This window comes from Molothrus aeneus, unplaced genomic scaffold, assembly GCF_037042795.1.
Source record: "Molothrus aeneus isolate 106 unplaced genomic scaffold, BPBGC_Maene_1.0 scaffold_40, whole genome shotgun sequence".
NCBI classification, from domain to species: domain Eukaryota; kingdom Metazoa; phylum Chordata; class Aves; order Passeriformes; family Icteridae; genus Molothrus; species Molothrus aeneus.
This window is the reverse complement of record NW_027099068.1, coordinates 2,896,867-2,912,732: the sequence shown is the minus strand read 5'-3', so window position 1 is coordinate 2,912,732 and position 15,866 is coordinate 2,896,867. Positions and strand designations below refer to the sequence as shown.

Below are 15,866 nucleotides of genomic sequence, written 5' to 3'. Positions count from 1 at the left end.
GAAGCTCTCAAAATTACCTGTGGAGGAGAACTGAAAGTCTTTACCCCCCATAACATACGGGCAGTATTGCAACAAGAGGCAGAAAAATGGATAACAGACTCAAGACTTCTGAAATACGAGGGCAAGTGTCATCCCCTCGGTTGATACTTGCAACCACCTCTCTGCAAAACCCCGCTGAATTCTTGTTTGGAGATCCACAGGAGAATTTAACTCATGACTGCCTACATAGCATAGAAAAACAAACAAAAATTAGGCCGGACCTCGAAGAGGAAGAACTGGAGGAGGGAGAAAGGTTATTTGTGGATGGGTCCTCTAGAGTTGTTGAGGGAAAGCGAATTTCTGGATATGCGATTGTAGGAGGTGAAAATTTGGAAATAATAGAATCTGGACCTTTGAGTCCTAGTTGGTCAGCCCAGGCCTGTGAGCTGTATGCAGTATTGCGGGCTCTAAAATTCTTGGAAGCTAAGGTTGGGACCATCTACATGGACTCAAAATACGCCTTTGGAGTGTTACATACTTTTGGGAAAATTTGGGAAGAAAGAGGGTTAATAAACTCCCGAGGAAGAGAATTAATACATTAGGAACTAATTACTCAGGTACTACAAGCTTTAAGAGGCCCAAAGAAAATAGCAATAGTACATGTTAAAGGACATCAGAAGGGTCTCTCCCATTTGATCAGAGGAAACAACACAGCAGACAGAGAGGCAAAGGAAGCTGCTCTCAGAAAATTCCAGGATCAGGGGATAAGGAGAACGCGAGATGATGAGAAAGTTCGAGTCCTGAGCTTTACAGCCCAGGAAAAGGAGAAATTAGACAAAATGGGAATAAAAGAGAATGGGGGTATTCGAAAATTGCCAGACGATAGGGAAGTACTGCCAAAATCTATGGCCCGAAGAATAGTGCAGCAGCTGCATGACCAGACTCATTGGGGAACCCAAGCCTTAGTAGATCAGTTTACTATTAAGTACATGTGTATAGGAATTTATGATATAGCAAAACAAGTAGTTAGGGGATGTATAACATGCCAAAGAGTTAACAGACATCAGGCTCGAGAAAGGATTCCAGGAGGAAGGGAATTAGCACACCGACCTTTTTCACATGTACTAATAGATTTCCCCGAGCTACAAAAAGTAGGGAGATACAAGTACTTATTGGTACTGGTAGACCATCTAAACCACTTTGCAGAAGCATATCCTACATCGTGGGCTACTGAAAATGTGGTGATTAAAACCCTGCTGGAAGAAATAATCCCTAGGTATGGACTAGTAGAAATATTAGACTCTGATAGAGGTCCCCATTTTGCAAACAAAGTACTGAGAGAGGTAACCAGGGCCTGAGGCACTAAATGGCAATATCACACCCCTTGGCACCCTCAAAGCTCAGGGAGGGTGGAAAGGGCAAATGGAGAAATCAAGAAGCAACTCACCAAGCTCATGGTAGAAACTAAAATGTCTTGGGTCAGATGTTTACCCATGGCATTGTTAAACATCAGAACCCAGCCTAGGATGGATGTGGGAATCTCTCCCTTTGAAATGCTTTATGGAATGCCTTATGACTTAGAACTCCCGGGGAACCATCCTTGCATTCAAGATAGTCAAATTCAGGGTTACATACAACAGTTAATGAAACGGAGGGAGGAATTAAAATGAAAAGGGCTATTGGTACAAAGACCCCCTTTGGATATAATAATGCATAAGCTTAAACCCGGAGGTAGGCTCCTAATTAAGACTTGGAAAGAGACATCCCTAACACCCCAATGGGAAGGTCCCTATGTTGTCCTGTTTACCACAGAAACAGCCATCCCAACTGCTGAAAAAGGCTGGACACATGCCAGTTGAGTGAAAGGACCCATCACTGCAGACACCCCTGGGAGGTGACCAGTCGCCCTGGAGATCTACGGCCAACCCTTTGGAAGGCACAGGGACCTGCGCCAGCTGGGAACGTGAATGGCTGAATTAGGGGACAGAGAACTATACTGATTGAGACTCTTGGTAAGAAAACCCCTACAGGAACTGGAACAGGAGTTCAAGTGCCTTCTGCCGTGGAAAACCTGGAATGAACTGACGCTTGCTCTTTCAGTAGTGGCTGAAGTGAGGCGAGAATTATTCAATTACACCGAGTGTCTTAAATGTCAGGAATCTTCTTGTCGGGCATGGGTAAAAATCTTTTGCGGGGGCTGTAAAGATAAATGGTGGATTCTCCAGTCACATTTGGTGGGGAGTGCATGGTGTCTTACTTGTGATTGGGATTGGAGAAGAGCAAATCCATTAAGAGCCTTAAGAGAATTTATAAGGATCCCTGGAGAGCGGGAGATCCCCAACAGAGAAGCAGCGTCACTAGTTGAAAATCTAGAACAGAGAAGAGATTGGGCCCTGGCATGGGAATTCCAGCACCAATTGCATAGGATCACACGCCAAAACCAGACAGTCATATTAACTACCTTGTGTAAGAAGGGAATCCATGTTCCTCTGGGGTGGCAAGTGAGGCCTGACAAGTGGAATAGCACGATTCGCTGCTATTTCCAAGTTTATAAACAACAAAAACGTAGAGAACGTAGGGAAGAACGACATAACTCTAGGAAGACAGAAGAAAGTGAATAAAAGGCAGAGGGTGGACCCTAAGTAGGTGTGGGACTCAGGCCCTGTAAAGCTCGCTAGGGACGGCAGAGTCCGTCGTAAAATCAAAGATATCCTTTGCAAGAGACCCTTTGCCTGGAGGCCTGACAGCCTGCCCTTAGGAGTGGGGGCAGGAGTTAAGGAGAAAGCCCAAATAAGGCACCCCTGAAGACTACCCCTGCTGCCGAGAAGATAATGATCCCTGCAGACCGACGCACCCGAGCTGGCAGGCGAGGCAGAGAGGTAAGGAGTAGTGGGGGAGAGCAATGGACCACAGGAACAGGAACGGAGCACAGGAAAGCCCCAGGTAAAAGAGATATGAGTACGAAAGGAGAAAGAAATTTGTTGCTAGGACCCTGCCCTGCTTGGCGAGCTACCTTAATTATTATAACCCTGAGCCTCCCGGTTGCCTGGGGAAACCCTCATCAGCTTTACAAAGAGAACATGATCCCCCTAAGTAAATGGACCCTAACCCCTGACTGGTCTCAGGCCTTTTTGCAATCTACCGGATCTATGGGGAATACCACAGGTTTAAGTTTACTAACATTAGTACTGCATGACAGTCTGCCACACGCTAGACACGAATGGAAGAAGCAGAAAACCTGGCAGCTTCAAGGAGTAGTGGGAGAACAAATTAATATTGGATGTCGAATGGTTAATGGGTCTGACCATACTAACGCAATTGCTATCAGTGTTTCCATGGGTCAGGAGGATAAACAAATAGCAGATTGTGCATACCCAATAACACGAGACTGCTGGCAAATCTTCACATTAACTTACACTGCAGAAGTAGTCTGTCTCTGGTCGAAAGATACACAGCGTCTTTCTTTTAAATTTATAATAGATACTAAAACGCACTCTACCACTGCTGAACCTCACAATATCACCACTCCACCCGCACCACCAGTCATACTCACCCCAAAAATTTTCAAAATTGGACCTTATATAATCAGGAAAACTGGTCAACAACAAATATTATTCAATCCAGCATGGTCTCTCAAACAGGTTGAACTGCTGATGCAGACCAATGTTTCAGACATCCAGCCAGCTTGTTCTCCATTTTTGCAAACATCCTTTGAAGGCTGAACCATTTGGCTCTGGAAATGCAGCTCCTTTAAACCAAGGAAACTTAGAGATGTGACCGGTGTTCTAGGTACAGGATTGGGAATTCTGAATAGCATTGATTCGGAAGTACTAATGAACAAATTGGCTGCTATGACTAGAGATCTGTCCAAATTACAGCAACCACGGAAGTCATCTCTGTTAGCCTTGGGGACACAGCAGTGGATGCTGTCAAACATTTTGCCAAATTGGGAAAGAGTAAATGTGAACGATCACAAATTAGTGATTGATGCACTCAGTGCTGCACAAAATAATGTTTCCTTAGCTCTCAGCTCTATCCAGGCACAATTGTGGATGCAGTCAGTTTCTGCCTCGATTATAAGAGACGACAAGGAAGGCACTTTCCCCAAAGAAATTCAGAAAATAATCTGGGACAATGCCACCAGTTTTGAAAGAGAATTCCAATCGTGGTGGAAACTGGTGAATTTTACCTATAATGCTATTTCAAATACAGCTACTGCTTTTGTCTTGACCATATGCAATGCCTCTGTACATCTAGTTTTTCCTGTTATTGCATTAGGGATAAACCATGACAGAACTGTTCTCTATCCTATAGAACATAGGGGATGGGCCCATCAGTTTGATGACAAATGGCAAACTGTTGATTTGGAATCTTGTATTATCCGAGAACAATTGGGGTTCATCTGTGAAGGCAATGTAATTATAGCTCAAGATATCTGTTTAGACATGGAGCAAAACATCTGTCATTTTGAGATTCGTCCTAACGAGACTTCTAAAACAGTTCTTATATACATAGGCAATGGATGTGCGTGTTTTAGAACTATTTGTGCTTCTGTGCTTGTAGATAATATTGTGGTGGATACAAAGAATCACTCAAACTTCTGTGCTTGTAACTTGACTAAGATTACAGGGTGTGATATCACTTATGAAGCTAAAGTCACCTCTCATCATCTATTACAATCCAACTACACACTGCTTCACAAGCTAATGCCCACCCCGACTGGGATGAACTTCACTCTAGTGAGACAACTGATGCTCCATCAAGACCTGATCAAAATCCTTGAGAAAATCAAGGAAAGCGGACAGAAAACCCTAGTGACTGTTCATCATGACGTAGGAAAAATACACCGGGTTATAGAGAGGGTAAAGCAAGATGGCGAGCACAGGTGGTGGGATACCCTGTTCGGGTGGGCTCCTACTACCACAGGTGTCCTAAACAGTATATGCCATCCCATTGTTGTTCTTTTGATTCTGATTGTGCTTGGTTTTATTTTGTCAGCAGTTCTATTTGTTATGAATTGGAATATGATGAAAAAGCTAAGGAAATTAGCATCTATAATTAGTGCACATAGCTTAACTGATGAGGAAACTCAGTTAATGCTTGCTAGGAAGGAACTAAAAAGATTTAATTAACAAAATTGGTAAAAAAAAAAAGGGGGATTGTAATAAGTAGCAATACGTTTGTTCATTAATTAAATCAATAGCTAAATAATTATACAATATAAAAGCAATGACTAAATAGCTAAAACCACTTGATTCTTAAATGTGCAGCCACATATGGTTGCTTAGCTTGCAGGAATTGTATAGTGCTTTGGGAATTCCATGGTAAAGATACACCTTATAAGGAAAAGTTCACCCAGAGGTCACAGAGGAAGGCTGTAACAACAATCCTTAAACTCGCAAGAATTGCTAAGGCTTGCAGGAATCGTACAGTGTTCTGAAAATTCCACTGTCTAGATATGCCTTATAAGGGAAAGTTCACTCAGCGGTTAAAGAGGAAGACTTGGAGCCTTCATCCCATGACCACCAGAAGGCAGAAAAAGACCCCCTAGCAACTGAATGAGCAAGCTCAAAAGACAGACCACGTCATCCCTGGGAGAAGAAGGCAATAAAAGGCGAACTTTGGGGATAGGAACGGCGCGAGCCTAGAGGAGCGGAGACTCCCGGCCGCCCAGCGCTGAACTTTGCTTATTCTCACTTGCATAATAATAAAAATAATTATATGATCCTTAAATCCAGTGGACTCGTTTATCACAGAAGGGACTCTAAAGAGCTTGGAAGCTTCTTCTCAGCAAAGTCCCCAAGAGGCAAGGCTGGGTGGGCAGGCTGTGCAAGATGACCCATACCGGACTCTTGGGAAGGGTAGTAATGATGGCTCTAATTGCTGGTGGAGCTCTGGGGAGCCCAGGAGAGCCGTGCAGTGAGTGCTACCAACCCCTCTATGAGGAGGAAGAAGTGAGCTCCTTGTCTAGAGTCCATCAATTCTAACCCTAATTGTGTTAACTTCTCCCAATTGGTCCTTTGTCAAGAAGATAAGAGAATGTATTGGACAGCCCAGAATACCGCCACTTTTAGGCAGCAACTCCTGGGACAGTGCCCTGTAGGAGAAGCCTGGTTGCGCTTTGAATGTGATGCTGCTGAAGCAAGCCTGGTAGATCTGGTCAAAGAGAAAGAGAAGGTAAAAGCAATAAGAAAACAAGACCATTTAGAGATACCCCGAGGTAAGAACCTTTTCATAGAAGATTCAGTAGAAAGAGTCAGCCACGAACTAAATTTAACCGATTGTCGAGTTTGTACCCAGATGACTGAAATTTGGCCATGGGAAAAAATTAATCTAAGGCTATTAGAAATCTTAAATTGGATACAGAATAACTCAGAATTTAGTATTAAAGGGTACAATAGGCCAGTAAAAAGAATGGTCTGTAAAAGGTATCTAGCAGTAAAGAACTCTGCTACCTGGTGGATCAGGAGATCCAAATAGATTTTGGTCTGTTGAAAGGAAAGAAAAGAACAAGTGTATCTACCATGAAGCATATGAATTTTATGAATGTATTGAAGAAGGGATAAACCCCTTTTGGAGAATGAAAGACATTTCTAAATATTGGGAATGTCCAACAGAAGCTAAAAACACATTTTTGGGGAGCCCCTAAACACCAGTTTTTGATCTATAGTACTATAGAATGCACTAAATTGCCGAGAAGCTGGTCTGGCAGCTGCACCGCTAGAATGATAAAACCAGCTTTCTTCTTATTACCCAAAGAAACTGGATCAAGTTTAGGAGTTCCTATACACAATGATTTAAGAGAAACCAAACAGAAGAGGCAAAATGCAATAGAAATTGGCAGAATCCAAGATTCTAAGAGCCAGGTTTGGACCCCAAGAAAAATTATCAAGACTTATGGCCCAGCCACCTGGGCTCAAGATGGGTCCTGGGGTTATCGGGCCCCGATATCCATGTTAAACAGAATCATCAGGCTTCAGGCAGTATTAGAGATGAAGAGAGCAATCATTAGAAACCTCTCCAACAAGATAAAAAACTAGCATGTGTAAGTAACCAAGAACGGACTCCTACACTTGATTCCAGTTGCTGGGATAACCTATGGACTTTCAAAGGAGATTGGTGGAAAAAAGTAGCTTTCTTCACTGTGTGTACACTTGCTGGTTTGCTCTTTTACTATGCTTACTTCCCTGCTTCATTAAAATGGTAGTATCTGCCAGGCAGACCAACCTAAAGATCTCTAAAAAAGTTAACCTGAAGAAACCAGGAAAGGGAACAAAGTTAAGTAGCCATGATTATCAGAGTGTTCAAGAAATTTATAATCAATACAAAAAATTAAGGAAATTCTGTGCTTATGAGTCAGAAATTGCAAGTTGATGCGAGCTTAAGTTTAAGCCCGATCAAAGAAAAAGTGGGGGGACTGTTATAAGTAGAAAAAGCTGCCAGGTTTTTTTAAAAGGTGGCAGAGTGAACAGGTTGGACCAGTTGCTGCCAGGATGGAGTTCTAACTGTTTGTTATTGTAATCAGTAGTCCTTTTAGTTACCTACTCCTTTTGTCAGTACCACCCTGACTGCTGCCAGGTGGATGACATGGCGGGGGGACATGGGAGGGCATGCAAATGACCTTGGAGCCAGCATGCCACGGGACAGCCACCCCTCCAAACTTACCAAAAGACCCCAAAAACAATGAACCAACACAGAATTAAGATATCAAAGTGATGTCTGGATGTCTGGAACAAAGCCCAGAGCCTGCAGAGATGCTGAGACCCTTTCTTTGCCCCTTGCCCTCGCCAAGGAAGGACCTCAGCTACAGGCAGGAACCTGGGAGTGAAACTGAAAAAGTGAACAAGGGATTTTTCCTGACACTCCCATGAGGATGGAATCCCCAGCTCTGGCCACAGACCAGTGGACAAAGCTGCACTCTTCCTCCTCCTCCAAGTCACCACTGGGAGCAGTGGCAGCGTGAGCGTGAACCCGTCAGCTCCTCCCCCAGAGCTCATCACTTGTAATAAAGGCATTAAAAAGGAGAAAAGTCTCCTGCCTGTGTTTATTTCACAGTGGTGCTCAGATCACTTTCTCACAGCTGGATTGGAGGTCAGGTGCTGCCATAGTAACAAGCCGACCCTCCCAAGTGCCCCAGCTACTGAGGCCACCCTGTGATAACAATGCAAGGGAGAGGGAAAACATAACTATACAGCTGCAAAACTTCTCTTAACATATACTTAATATTTGCCCCTTACTTGGGAGAGTCAACCATGGCATTACTGATCTGTAACAAAGATATTGACCCTTGTTCTGTCACTGCAAGATCTGTGAGAAAATAACTTTGACCACTGTTTCCATTTACAAAGACCACGTTGAGGACCCAAAAATCTCCCAAGATGGGGTTGGGAGGCCTCACCACATAACCAGGATGTATGTAGAGGCTGATGGCTCTGGGCTCAGTTGTGTGCAGACTGAGGACAGGAGTAGCCTGAAAGGAATTGGAGGGTGGTTCCACAGATGCTGGAGTTTTTCTTCATTGTATGAAACAGGCAGAGAAAGAAAGAATGGCACCAAGGGTGTGGAGCGCCCCCGCCCCAGGCGGCGGGGATTCTACCCAGACAGAGAGCATCGGGCGAGGGGCGTGATTGAACGAAGATTCCACCCCTCCACCCTGTGGAGCGTGGCCCTGCAAGCCCGGGAAAAGACACTCCACCCCATCTGACCAAAATAGGAATGGCCCCAGAATGTTCTTCCTTTTCTGTGCCCTCATTGCTTTAAATTCTACTGCAGTGTCCCCACCTTATTTTTTTCCATTGGTTGTGCTCCTTGATCCACCCATTTGCAGTCCCCTGCTCCTCCTGCTATTGGACCCTGACCCTAAACTCCACCCCTACCCTGTCATGTGAAACCCATGACCCGGCCCGCCCCTCATTTCTTGTCTTGTTCCCGGGCTCAAGAGAGGGTCCTGGATTTTGCTAAAGCCGGATCCATCCTGTTGCATTCCTGTCCCTGTTGGTCACCAGTGGCTGCCTGAGGTCTGAGACTCCGGGGCCGGGGGAGTTGTTGTGGCCCTCGCTGGGGCGGAATGCAGCACAAGGGCAGCTGGGGAGGCCCAGAGTGGCACCAGGAGAAAGGAATTTCCCTGCCAGGGCAGGGCTGTGGTGCAGCACGTCCCCAGCAGGAGCCTGGAGCAGCCCAAGGCTTTGTGTGGGCAGGCAGGGGCAGGCAGGAGGCAGAGCTGCCAGCAAAGGAAGGGCCCAGCCAGGTGGGGCAGCCAGGGGATGCCGACAGCCTGCAGGGACAGAGGTGCAGGGCAGGGACACCGTAGGACAGCCTGGGCTGCACAGGGCACAGGGATGGGCAGCAGCTGCAAGACAGCCCTGCCAGAGCCAGCTTGGGCAGCACCTTGGCCATGGCTGCTGGGCCTGGGCCTGAGCCGTGAGGAGGGGACAAGTGACCCTTGCAGGCCTGGGGCCTCATGGCCTCCTTGTCCCTGCTCAGCAGCCTGGCAGGGGCCGCCCCATGCTCCTGCCCTTGGCATTGCCCATCCCCACATGCCAGTGCCCATCCCGGGAAGAGCCCTGAGCAAGGAGGGAGGGACAGGATCTGCCTGGCCAGGGCTGGGGCTCAGGCCTTGGCCCTTTGCATTCCTGAAACACATCCAGGTTTGCTCAGCACCAGAGACACCTTTCCCTTGCTTGTCCCCAGCTATCATTACTATCTCCAGTATTCTGCTCTACTTGGAACTTAGGGACACTTTCTCAGTCCTGTCCCTCAGTGAGACCCATTAAAAGTTCAAGAAAGTTTGGACTTGGAATCTGATTTTGAGTTCTTGAGAAGTCTTTGAGCCCACTCTGAGGGACTGGCTCTGATGCAAAGAGCACCAAAGCCCCCGAGGGTCATTGAAGTCCTGGTGCTGTGTCTGTGCTGCTTAGCTGGGCCGGGCTCCTGGCCCAGAGGCAGCTCCTGGCAAGGGCAGCAGCGCTGCAGAGAGACAGCTCTGGCCAGGAGCAGCTCCTGTGCACAGCCCAGCAGGGCTGGGGCACTGCCAGGGCCCCTCAGGGACACCAGCAGGGCACAGACAGAGCTCCCAGGGCTCAGCACTGGCAGGGGATGTGGGATGTCCCAGAGAGGGCTGTGTCACAGTGGCACCTCTGTGGCTGTGTCATAGAGGCACAGAGCAGCTGGGATGTCAGCAAGGGGCTGTGTGACAGCACAGAGTGGGTTCTGTGAGATCACAGATTGGGCTATGACATCACAGAGTTTGTTGTGTGAGGTCATTGAGCAGCTACAGCATCATGGAAGAGCATCAGGGAGCAGAATGGGCCCCTGTTATCCAGGAGAAGGCAGTCAGAGAACTGCTGAGCTGCTTGGATGTTCATAGATCCCTGGGAGCAGATGGGATCCACCCCAGGGTGATGAGGGAGCTGGCAGCTGAGCTTGCCAAGCCAGTCTCCATCATTTACCAGCAGTCCTGGCTCCCTGGTGAGGTTCCAGATGACTGAAAGCTGCCCAATGTGACACCCATTCACAACAAGGGTGCAAAGGAGGATCCTGGTAATTATAGGCCAGGCAGCCTGACCTCAGTACCCAGTGAGGCAATGGAACAGTTTCTAGTGAGTGTCATCACCCAGCACTTCCAGGATGGCCAGGGGATCAGAGCCAGCCAGCAGGGGTTTAGGAGGGGTAGGTCGTGTTTGACCAAGCTGGTCTCCTTCTATGACCAGGTGAGCCTCCTGGTGGATGCAGGAAAGGCTGTGGGTGTTGTGTGCCTGGACTCCAGCAAGGCCTTTGGCACTGTCTCCCCCAGCACACTCCTGGAAAAGCTGCAGCCCAGGGCTGAGACAGGAGCACTCTGTGCTGGGTTCAGAACTGGCTGGATGGGCCCAGAGAGTGGTGGTGAGCGGTGCTGCATCCAGCTGGGGCCAGGCACCAGTGGTGTCCCTCAGGGCTCTGTGCTGGGGCCGGCTCTGTTCAATATTTCTATTGACACCATGGATGAGGGGCTTGAGTCTTTCATTAGTAAATCTGCAGATGACACTAAGCTGGGAGCGTGTGTCCATCTCCTGGAAGGTAGGAGGGCTCTGCAGGGAGACCTGGAATGGTTGGAGGGAGGGGCAGAGTCCGATGAGATGAGTTAATTAAGTCCAAGTGCCGAGTCCTGCATTTTGGCCACAATAACCCCTGCAAGGCCAGAGGCTGGGGACGGTGTGGCTGGACAGTGCCCAGGCAGAAAGGGACCTGGGGGTGCTGGTTGGCAGCCGGCTGCACATGAGCCAGCAGAGTGCCCTGGTGGCCAAGAGGGCCAAGGGCTCCTGGTGTGGATCAGGAACAGTGTGGCCAGCAGGAGCAGGGAGATCATTCTCCACCTGTACCTGGCTCTGGTGTACCTGGCATTCTTGCCCTGTACTGGCACCGTACCTTGAGTGCTGTGTCCAGTTCTGGGTGCCCCAACTAAGGAGGGACATGGAGGGGCTGGAGCGTGTCCAGAGAAGGGCAACAAGGCTGGGGAGGGGTCTGGAACACACATCCTGTGAGGAGAGGGAGCTGGGGTTGTTCAGTCTGGAGAAAAGGAGACTCAGAGGTGACCTTACCACTCTCTCCACCTTCCTGAAAGGAGGTTGTAGTCAGCTGGGGGTCAGTCTCTTTCTCCAGGCAGCAACTGACAGATGCAGAGCACACAATCTTAAGCTGCACCAAGGGAAATATAGGTTGGATATTAGGAAGAAGGGTTTTCACAGAATGTGTGATAAAGTCCTGGATTGGTTTGCCCGGGGAGGTAATGGAGTCACCATCTCTGGATGTGTTTATAAAAGGCTGGATGTGTCACTCAGTGTCATGGTTTAGTTGAAGTGTTAGGGCATGGGTGGGACTTGATGGTCTTGAAGGTCTCTTCCAACCCAGTAATTCTCTGATTCTGTGATTCTGGGATTTGATGATCCCATTGGGTCCCTCCCAGCTCAGCCCCTTCTGCAATTCTCATCCTTTGGCTCAACCTTTGTGTTCCCTCAAGGTGCTGGCAGAGCTGTTGGGGACACGGCAGAAGTGGGGCAGCCCCAGTGTTCCCCTGTGTGTGACACCCCAGCAGTGACAGCCCCAGCGTCCCCTGTGTGTGACACCCCATTGGTGACAGCCCCAGTGTCCCCTGTGTGTGACACCCCAGCAGTGACAGCCCCAGCATTGCCCTGTGTGTGACACCCCAGCGGTGACAGCCCCAGCGTTGCCCTGTGTGTGACACCCCATTGGTGACAGCCCCAGTGTCCCCTGTGTGTGACACCCCAGCAGTGACAGCCCCAGCGTTGCCCTGTGTGTGACACCCCATTGGTGACAGCCCCAGTGTCCCCTGTGTGTGACACCCCAGCGGTGACAGCCCCAGTGTCCCCTGTGTGTGACACCCCAGCAGTGACAGCCCCAGCGTTCCCTCCCTGCAGTCGCTCCAAGGGAAGCGTCCAGAGCCGCGTCCAGTCCATGGAACTGAGCGGCCACTGCCCACCCCGACCTGGGCTGATGTGGATTCCTCTGCACACAGCTCGGGGAAGGTCCCCCTGGCCACCTGCACAGTGCCACAGACAAGTGTCAGACACAGTCACAGAGCTCTGCCCAGAGCTTCTAGGAAGAGAGAATTAAAAAAAACCCCAAAACCATATAAACCAAAAAATAAAAAAAAGAAGAACCAAAAAATGAAAAAAACAATAAAAAACCAAACAAAACCATATCAAAAGAAACCCCAGCGCCATAACCAAACAACCAAACCAAAACAACAACACAAATGAACCAACCAAAACAGAACAAAGAATAAAAAACTAAATCAAGCCAAACCAACCAAATAAACAAAAAAACAAATCAAGAAAAAGAGAACTCCCTCCAAGTAGAGCTGTTCCATCCTTCAGTTGTCAGACTTGCACTCACACAAGACCTGGGGCTGCAAAAAAAGAGAATTGATTTGGCACATTTGCAGGAAAAGCAGGTTTAGGACAGGCTCTCAGCAGAACTGTTCTCAGCTGAGCCAAAAAGGCCCCTTTGGCAGCTGCAGGGCCATTGGAAATGCAGAGCCTCAGCCCACAGGGCAGGGAAGGGCTCTGAGTTCCCCTCCCCTGACACTAAACCCTGTTCCCAGGCTGCTTCACACTCAGGATTCTGCTGGGGGACTGCACAGAGCTGAGAGTGGCCTCTGGCTTTTCCATGTTGTGTGTCCTAAAGCTGCCTGGGAGAAGAAATTTCGGGTCAGCTCCGCTGGCACAATCCCTGCTGGCACAGGGCACAGCCCCAGGAAGGGCTTTGCGTGCCGTGGCTTTGCTGCAGGCAAGGAAAGCTCCTGGCTCAGGGTCACCTTTGCTGCTCAGCCAGAGCCCCGAGTGCCCCAGCAGCAGCAGAGAATGGCAGCAGTGCCACGGGCAACCATCACCATTGCATGGCGACCATCACCAGGCCCCTGTTGCTGTGGTCAGTTTCCATGGCAACCATCACCAGCTCCCTGTTGCTATGGTCAGTTTCCATGGCAACCATCACCAGCTCCATGTTGCTATGGTCAGTTTCCATGGCAACCATCCCCAGCCCCTGTTGCTATGATCAGTTTCCATGGCAACAATCACCAGTCCTTGTTGCTATGGTCAGTTTCCATGGCAACTATCACCCGCCCCCTGTTGCTATGGTCAGTTTCCATGGCAACCATCACCAGCCCCCTGTTGCTATGCTCAGTCCCTCAGCAGCTCCGTGGAGACCCCATGCCAGGGGCGGTTGCCATGGAAACCAGCTCAGGCCTGGAGCCGGAGCCCGTTGCCATGGCAACCATTGGCAGTCCCGTCCCCAGGCTGATGGGATCCCAGAAGCACAGAATTGGCTGAGCTGGGAGGGACCCATCAGGATCCTCCAGTCCAACTGCTGGCCCTGCACAGGACACCCCAACAATGCCAGCCTGGGCCTGGCAGCGCTGGCCAAACGCTGCTGCAGCTCAGAGAGCCCTGGAGCTGGGACCCTTCCCTGGGGAGCCTGGCCAGGGCCCCAGCAGCCTCTGGGCAAAAACCTTTTCCTGACATCCAACCTGAGCCTGCCCCGACTCAGCTGCAGCCGTTCCCTCCACTCCTGTCCCTGGGCACCAGAGGGAAGAGGTTCCCACAGCCCCAGCCAGGGACCCGCTCCCAAGGCTGCTGCCATGGCCACCAGGGCTGGCACCAGCTGGGATGCTCGGTTTCCACCTGCTGGGGTTCAGGAACGGGATTCCTCAAATTCCTGCTCCCGCTAAAACTGCGCTGCCCTCGCTGCCCTCCCACCTCCCATGGAAAGCACAAAAGACAAAGATCCCAGGCTGGGATAAGAACAATTTCCTGGGAACAGCAACGACATAAAGAACAAACAGGAACAGAAATAATATTGGTAACAGAAGGGATAAGAAAATCTATTTACAGGGAAAACTACATCACCAGCGACTGGCTCTTCCCAGCCACGTATTCTGTCCTGCCTGGAAAGGACACCTTTCTTCTCAGGGAGAGAGAGAGTCCCTTTCCTGCCCCTGGCAATGACCTGAGGTGGGAGTGACTGTAATGACACGGCCATGGCCAGACCCTCATGTTCTTCCATCTCCCATCATGTCATTGGCAGGGGCAGGAAAAGGGACAGGTGTCTTCCCATCATGGATCACAGGGAACATGGATCACCAGAACTCTTCCCAACGTGCGTCCTCCAATAGGGGATGAAGCTGGAGCAGTGCATGAAGCTCCTCCTTCAGTCGAGTCATTCCAGGGCTTCCCTTACCGGTGCCTCTGTTGGTGTTTGTTCAAGTGAGAGCTCTGGCTGAAGCTCTTCCCACACTCAGAGCACTTGTAGGGCCTCTCCCCGGTGTGGATGCGCCGGTGCCTGACGAGGGTGGAGTTGTGCTTGAATCCCTTCCCACAGTCAGGGCAGTGGAAGGGCCTCTCCTCAGTGTGAATCCGCTGGTGCAGGAGGAGATGGGAGCTGCTCTGAAACCTCTTCAGACACTCAGGACACTGGTAGGGCCTCTGCCAAGTGTGGATGCACTGGTGGATGATGAGGGTGGAGCTGCAGCTGAAGCCCTTTCCACACTTGCCACGCTTGCCACACTCCTGAGGCCATTCCCCAGTGTGGATCATCTGGTGGCAGATCAGGCTGTTGCTCTGCCTGAAGCTCTTCCCACCCTCCAAGCTGCTCATGGGCCACCAGCTCCGAGCTCTGGCTGAAGCTCTGTCCACCTTCCTGGCACAGGGTGGCTCTTTCCGCCTCAGAGCACCCTGGGCTGGGCTTGCAGCCCCTCCTTGTGTGGGATCTCCAGGGATTTTCCACCCTCTTGCATTCCTGTGCTGTGGAGTCACTCAAAAGATCCTCTTCCATCAGATTATACCATGGGGATTTGTCCTCCCTGGTGTCCATCCTCAGCTCCTGGTCTGGGGGAGGAAGGACAAGGAGAGGATGGGATTTGCCTCCATGCCAGAGGGAAGGAGATCCTCCCAATGTGTCCCTGGCAGGACGGCATCGGCAGCAGGATTGTCCTGCAGCCAGGGCCCGTGCTGGGCTGGGAGATGGAGCAGGAGAGAGGGGGAAAGGGGCACTGACTTCCTCCTCACCTGCCTGCGTGTCCTGGGACATCTTCCTCTTCCTCACAGCCTCCTTCTCCATCCAGCCAAGGTTTGGGAAAGAGAAATCCTGGTTCGGGGAAAAATACAATGGATGAGCACATTGGGTTAGGGGGTTCCTACTGCCCAAGCCCATCCCTAGAAGTCACTGGGAATCTGCCACCCATATAAACCTTCAAAGCACCAAGATTCAGGCCCCCAAAATACACAAATGACCAAGATGCAGCAAAAACACCCAGCCCTCAGTTTCCCCTCTCTGGTCTCTCCACTTTGGGCTCCTGGAGGCCCCCCCTGTCTGGGTTGCTCCAGTTCAAGTTT

The 15,866-nt window shown here is 49.8% G+C and overlaps 1 protein-coding gene across 1 annotated transcript in view; it reads right to left on the bottom strand.

Moving 5' to 3' along the window:
• Nucleotides 1-14,708: 14,708 nt before the first annotated feature.
• LOC136570875 (zinc finger protein 774-like) overlaps nt 14,709-15,866 on the bottom strand; it is a 233,612-nt gene continuing 232,454 nt past the window's right edge. The window contains exons 4-5 of the mRNA XM_066571280.1: nt 15,140-15,167; nt 14,709-15,084 (exon numbers count right to left, since the gene is read on the bottom strand). Coding sequence (XP_066427377.1) covers nt 14,709-15,084; nt 15,140-15,167 — 404 coding nt within the window. The remainder of the gene's footprint in view (nt 15,085-15,139; nt 15,168-15,866) is intronic.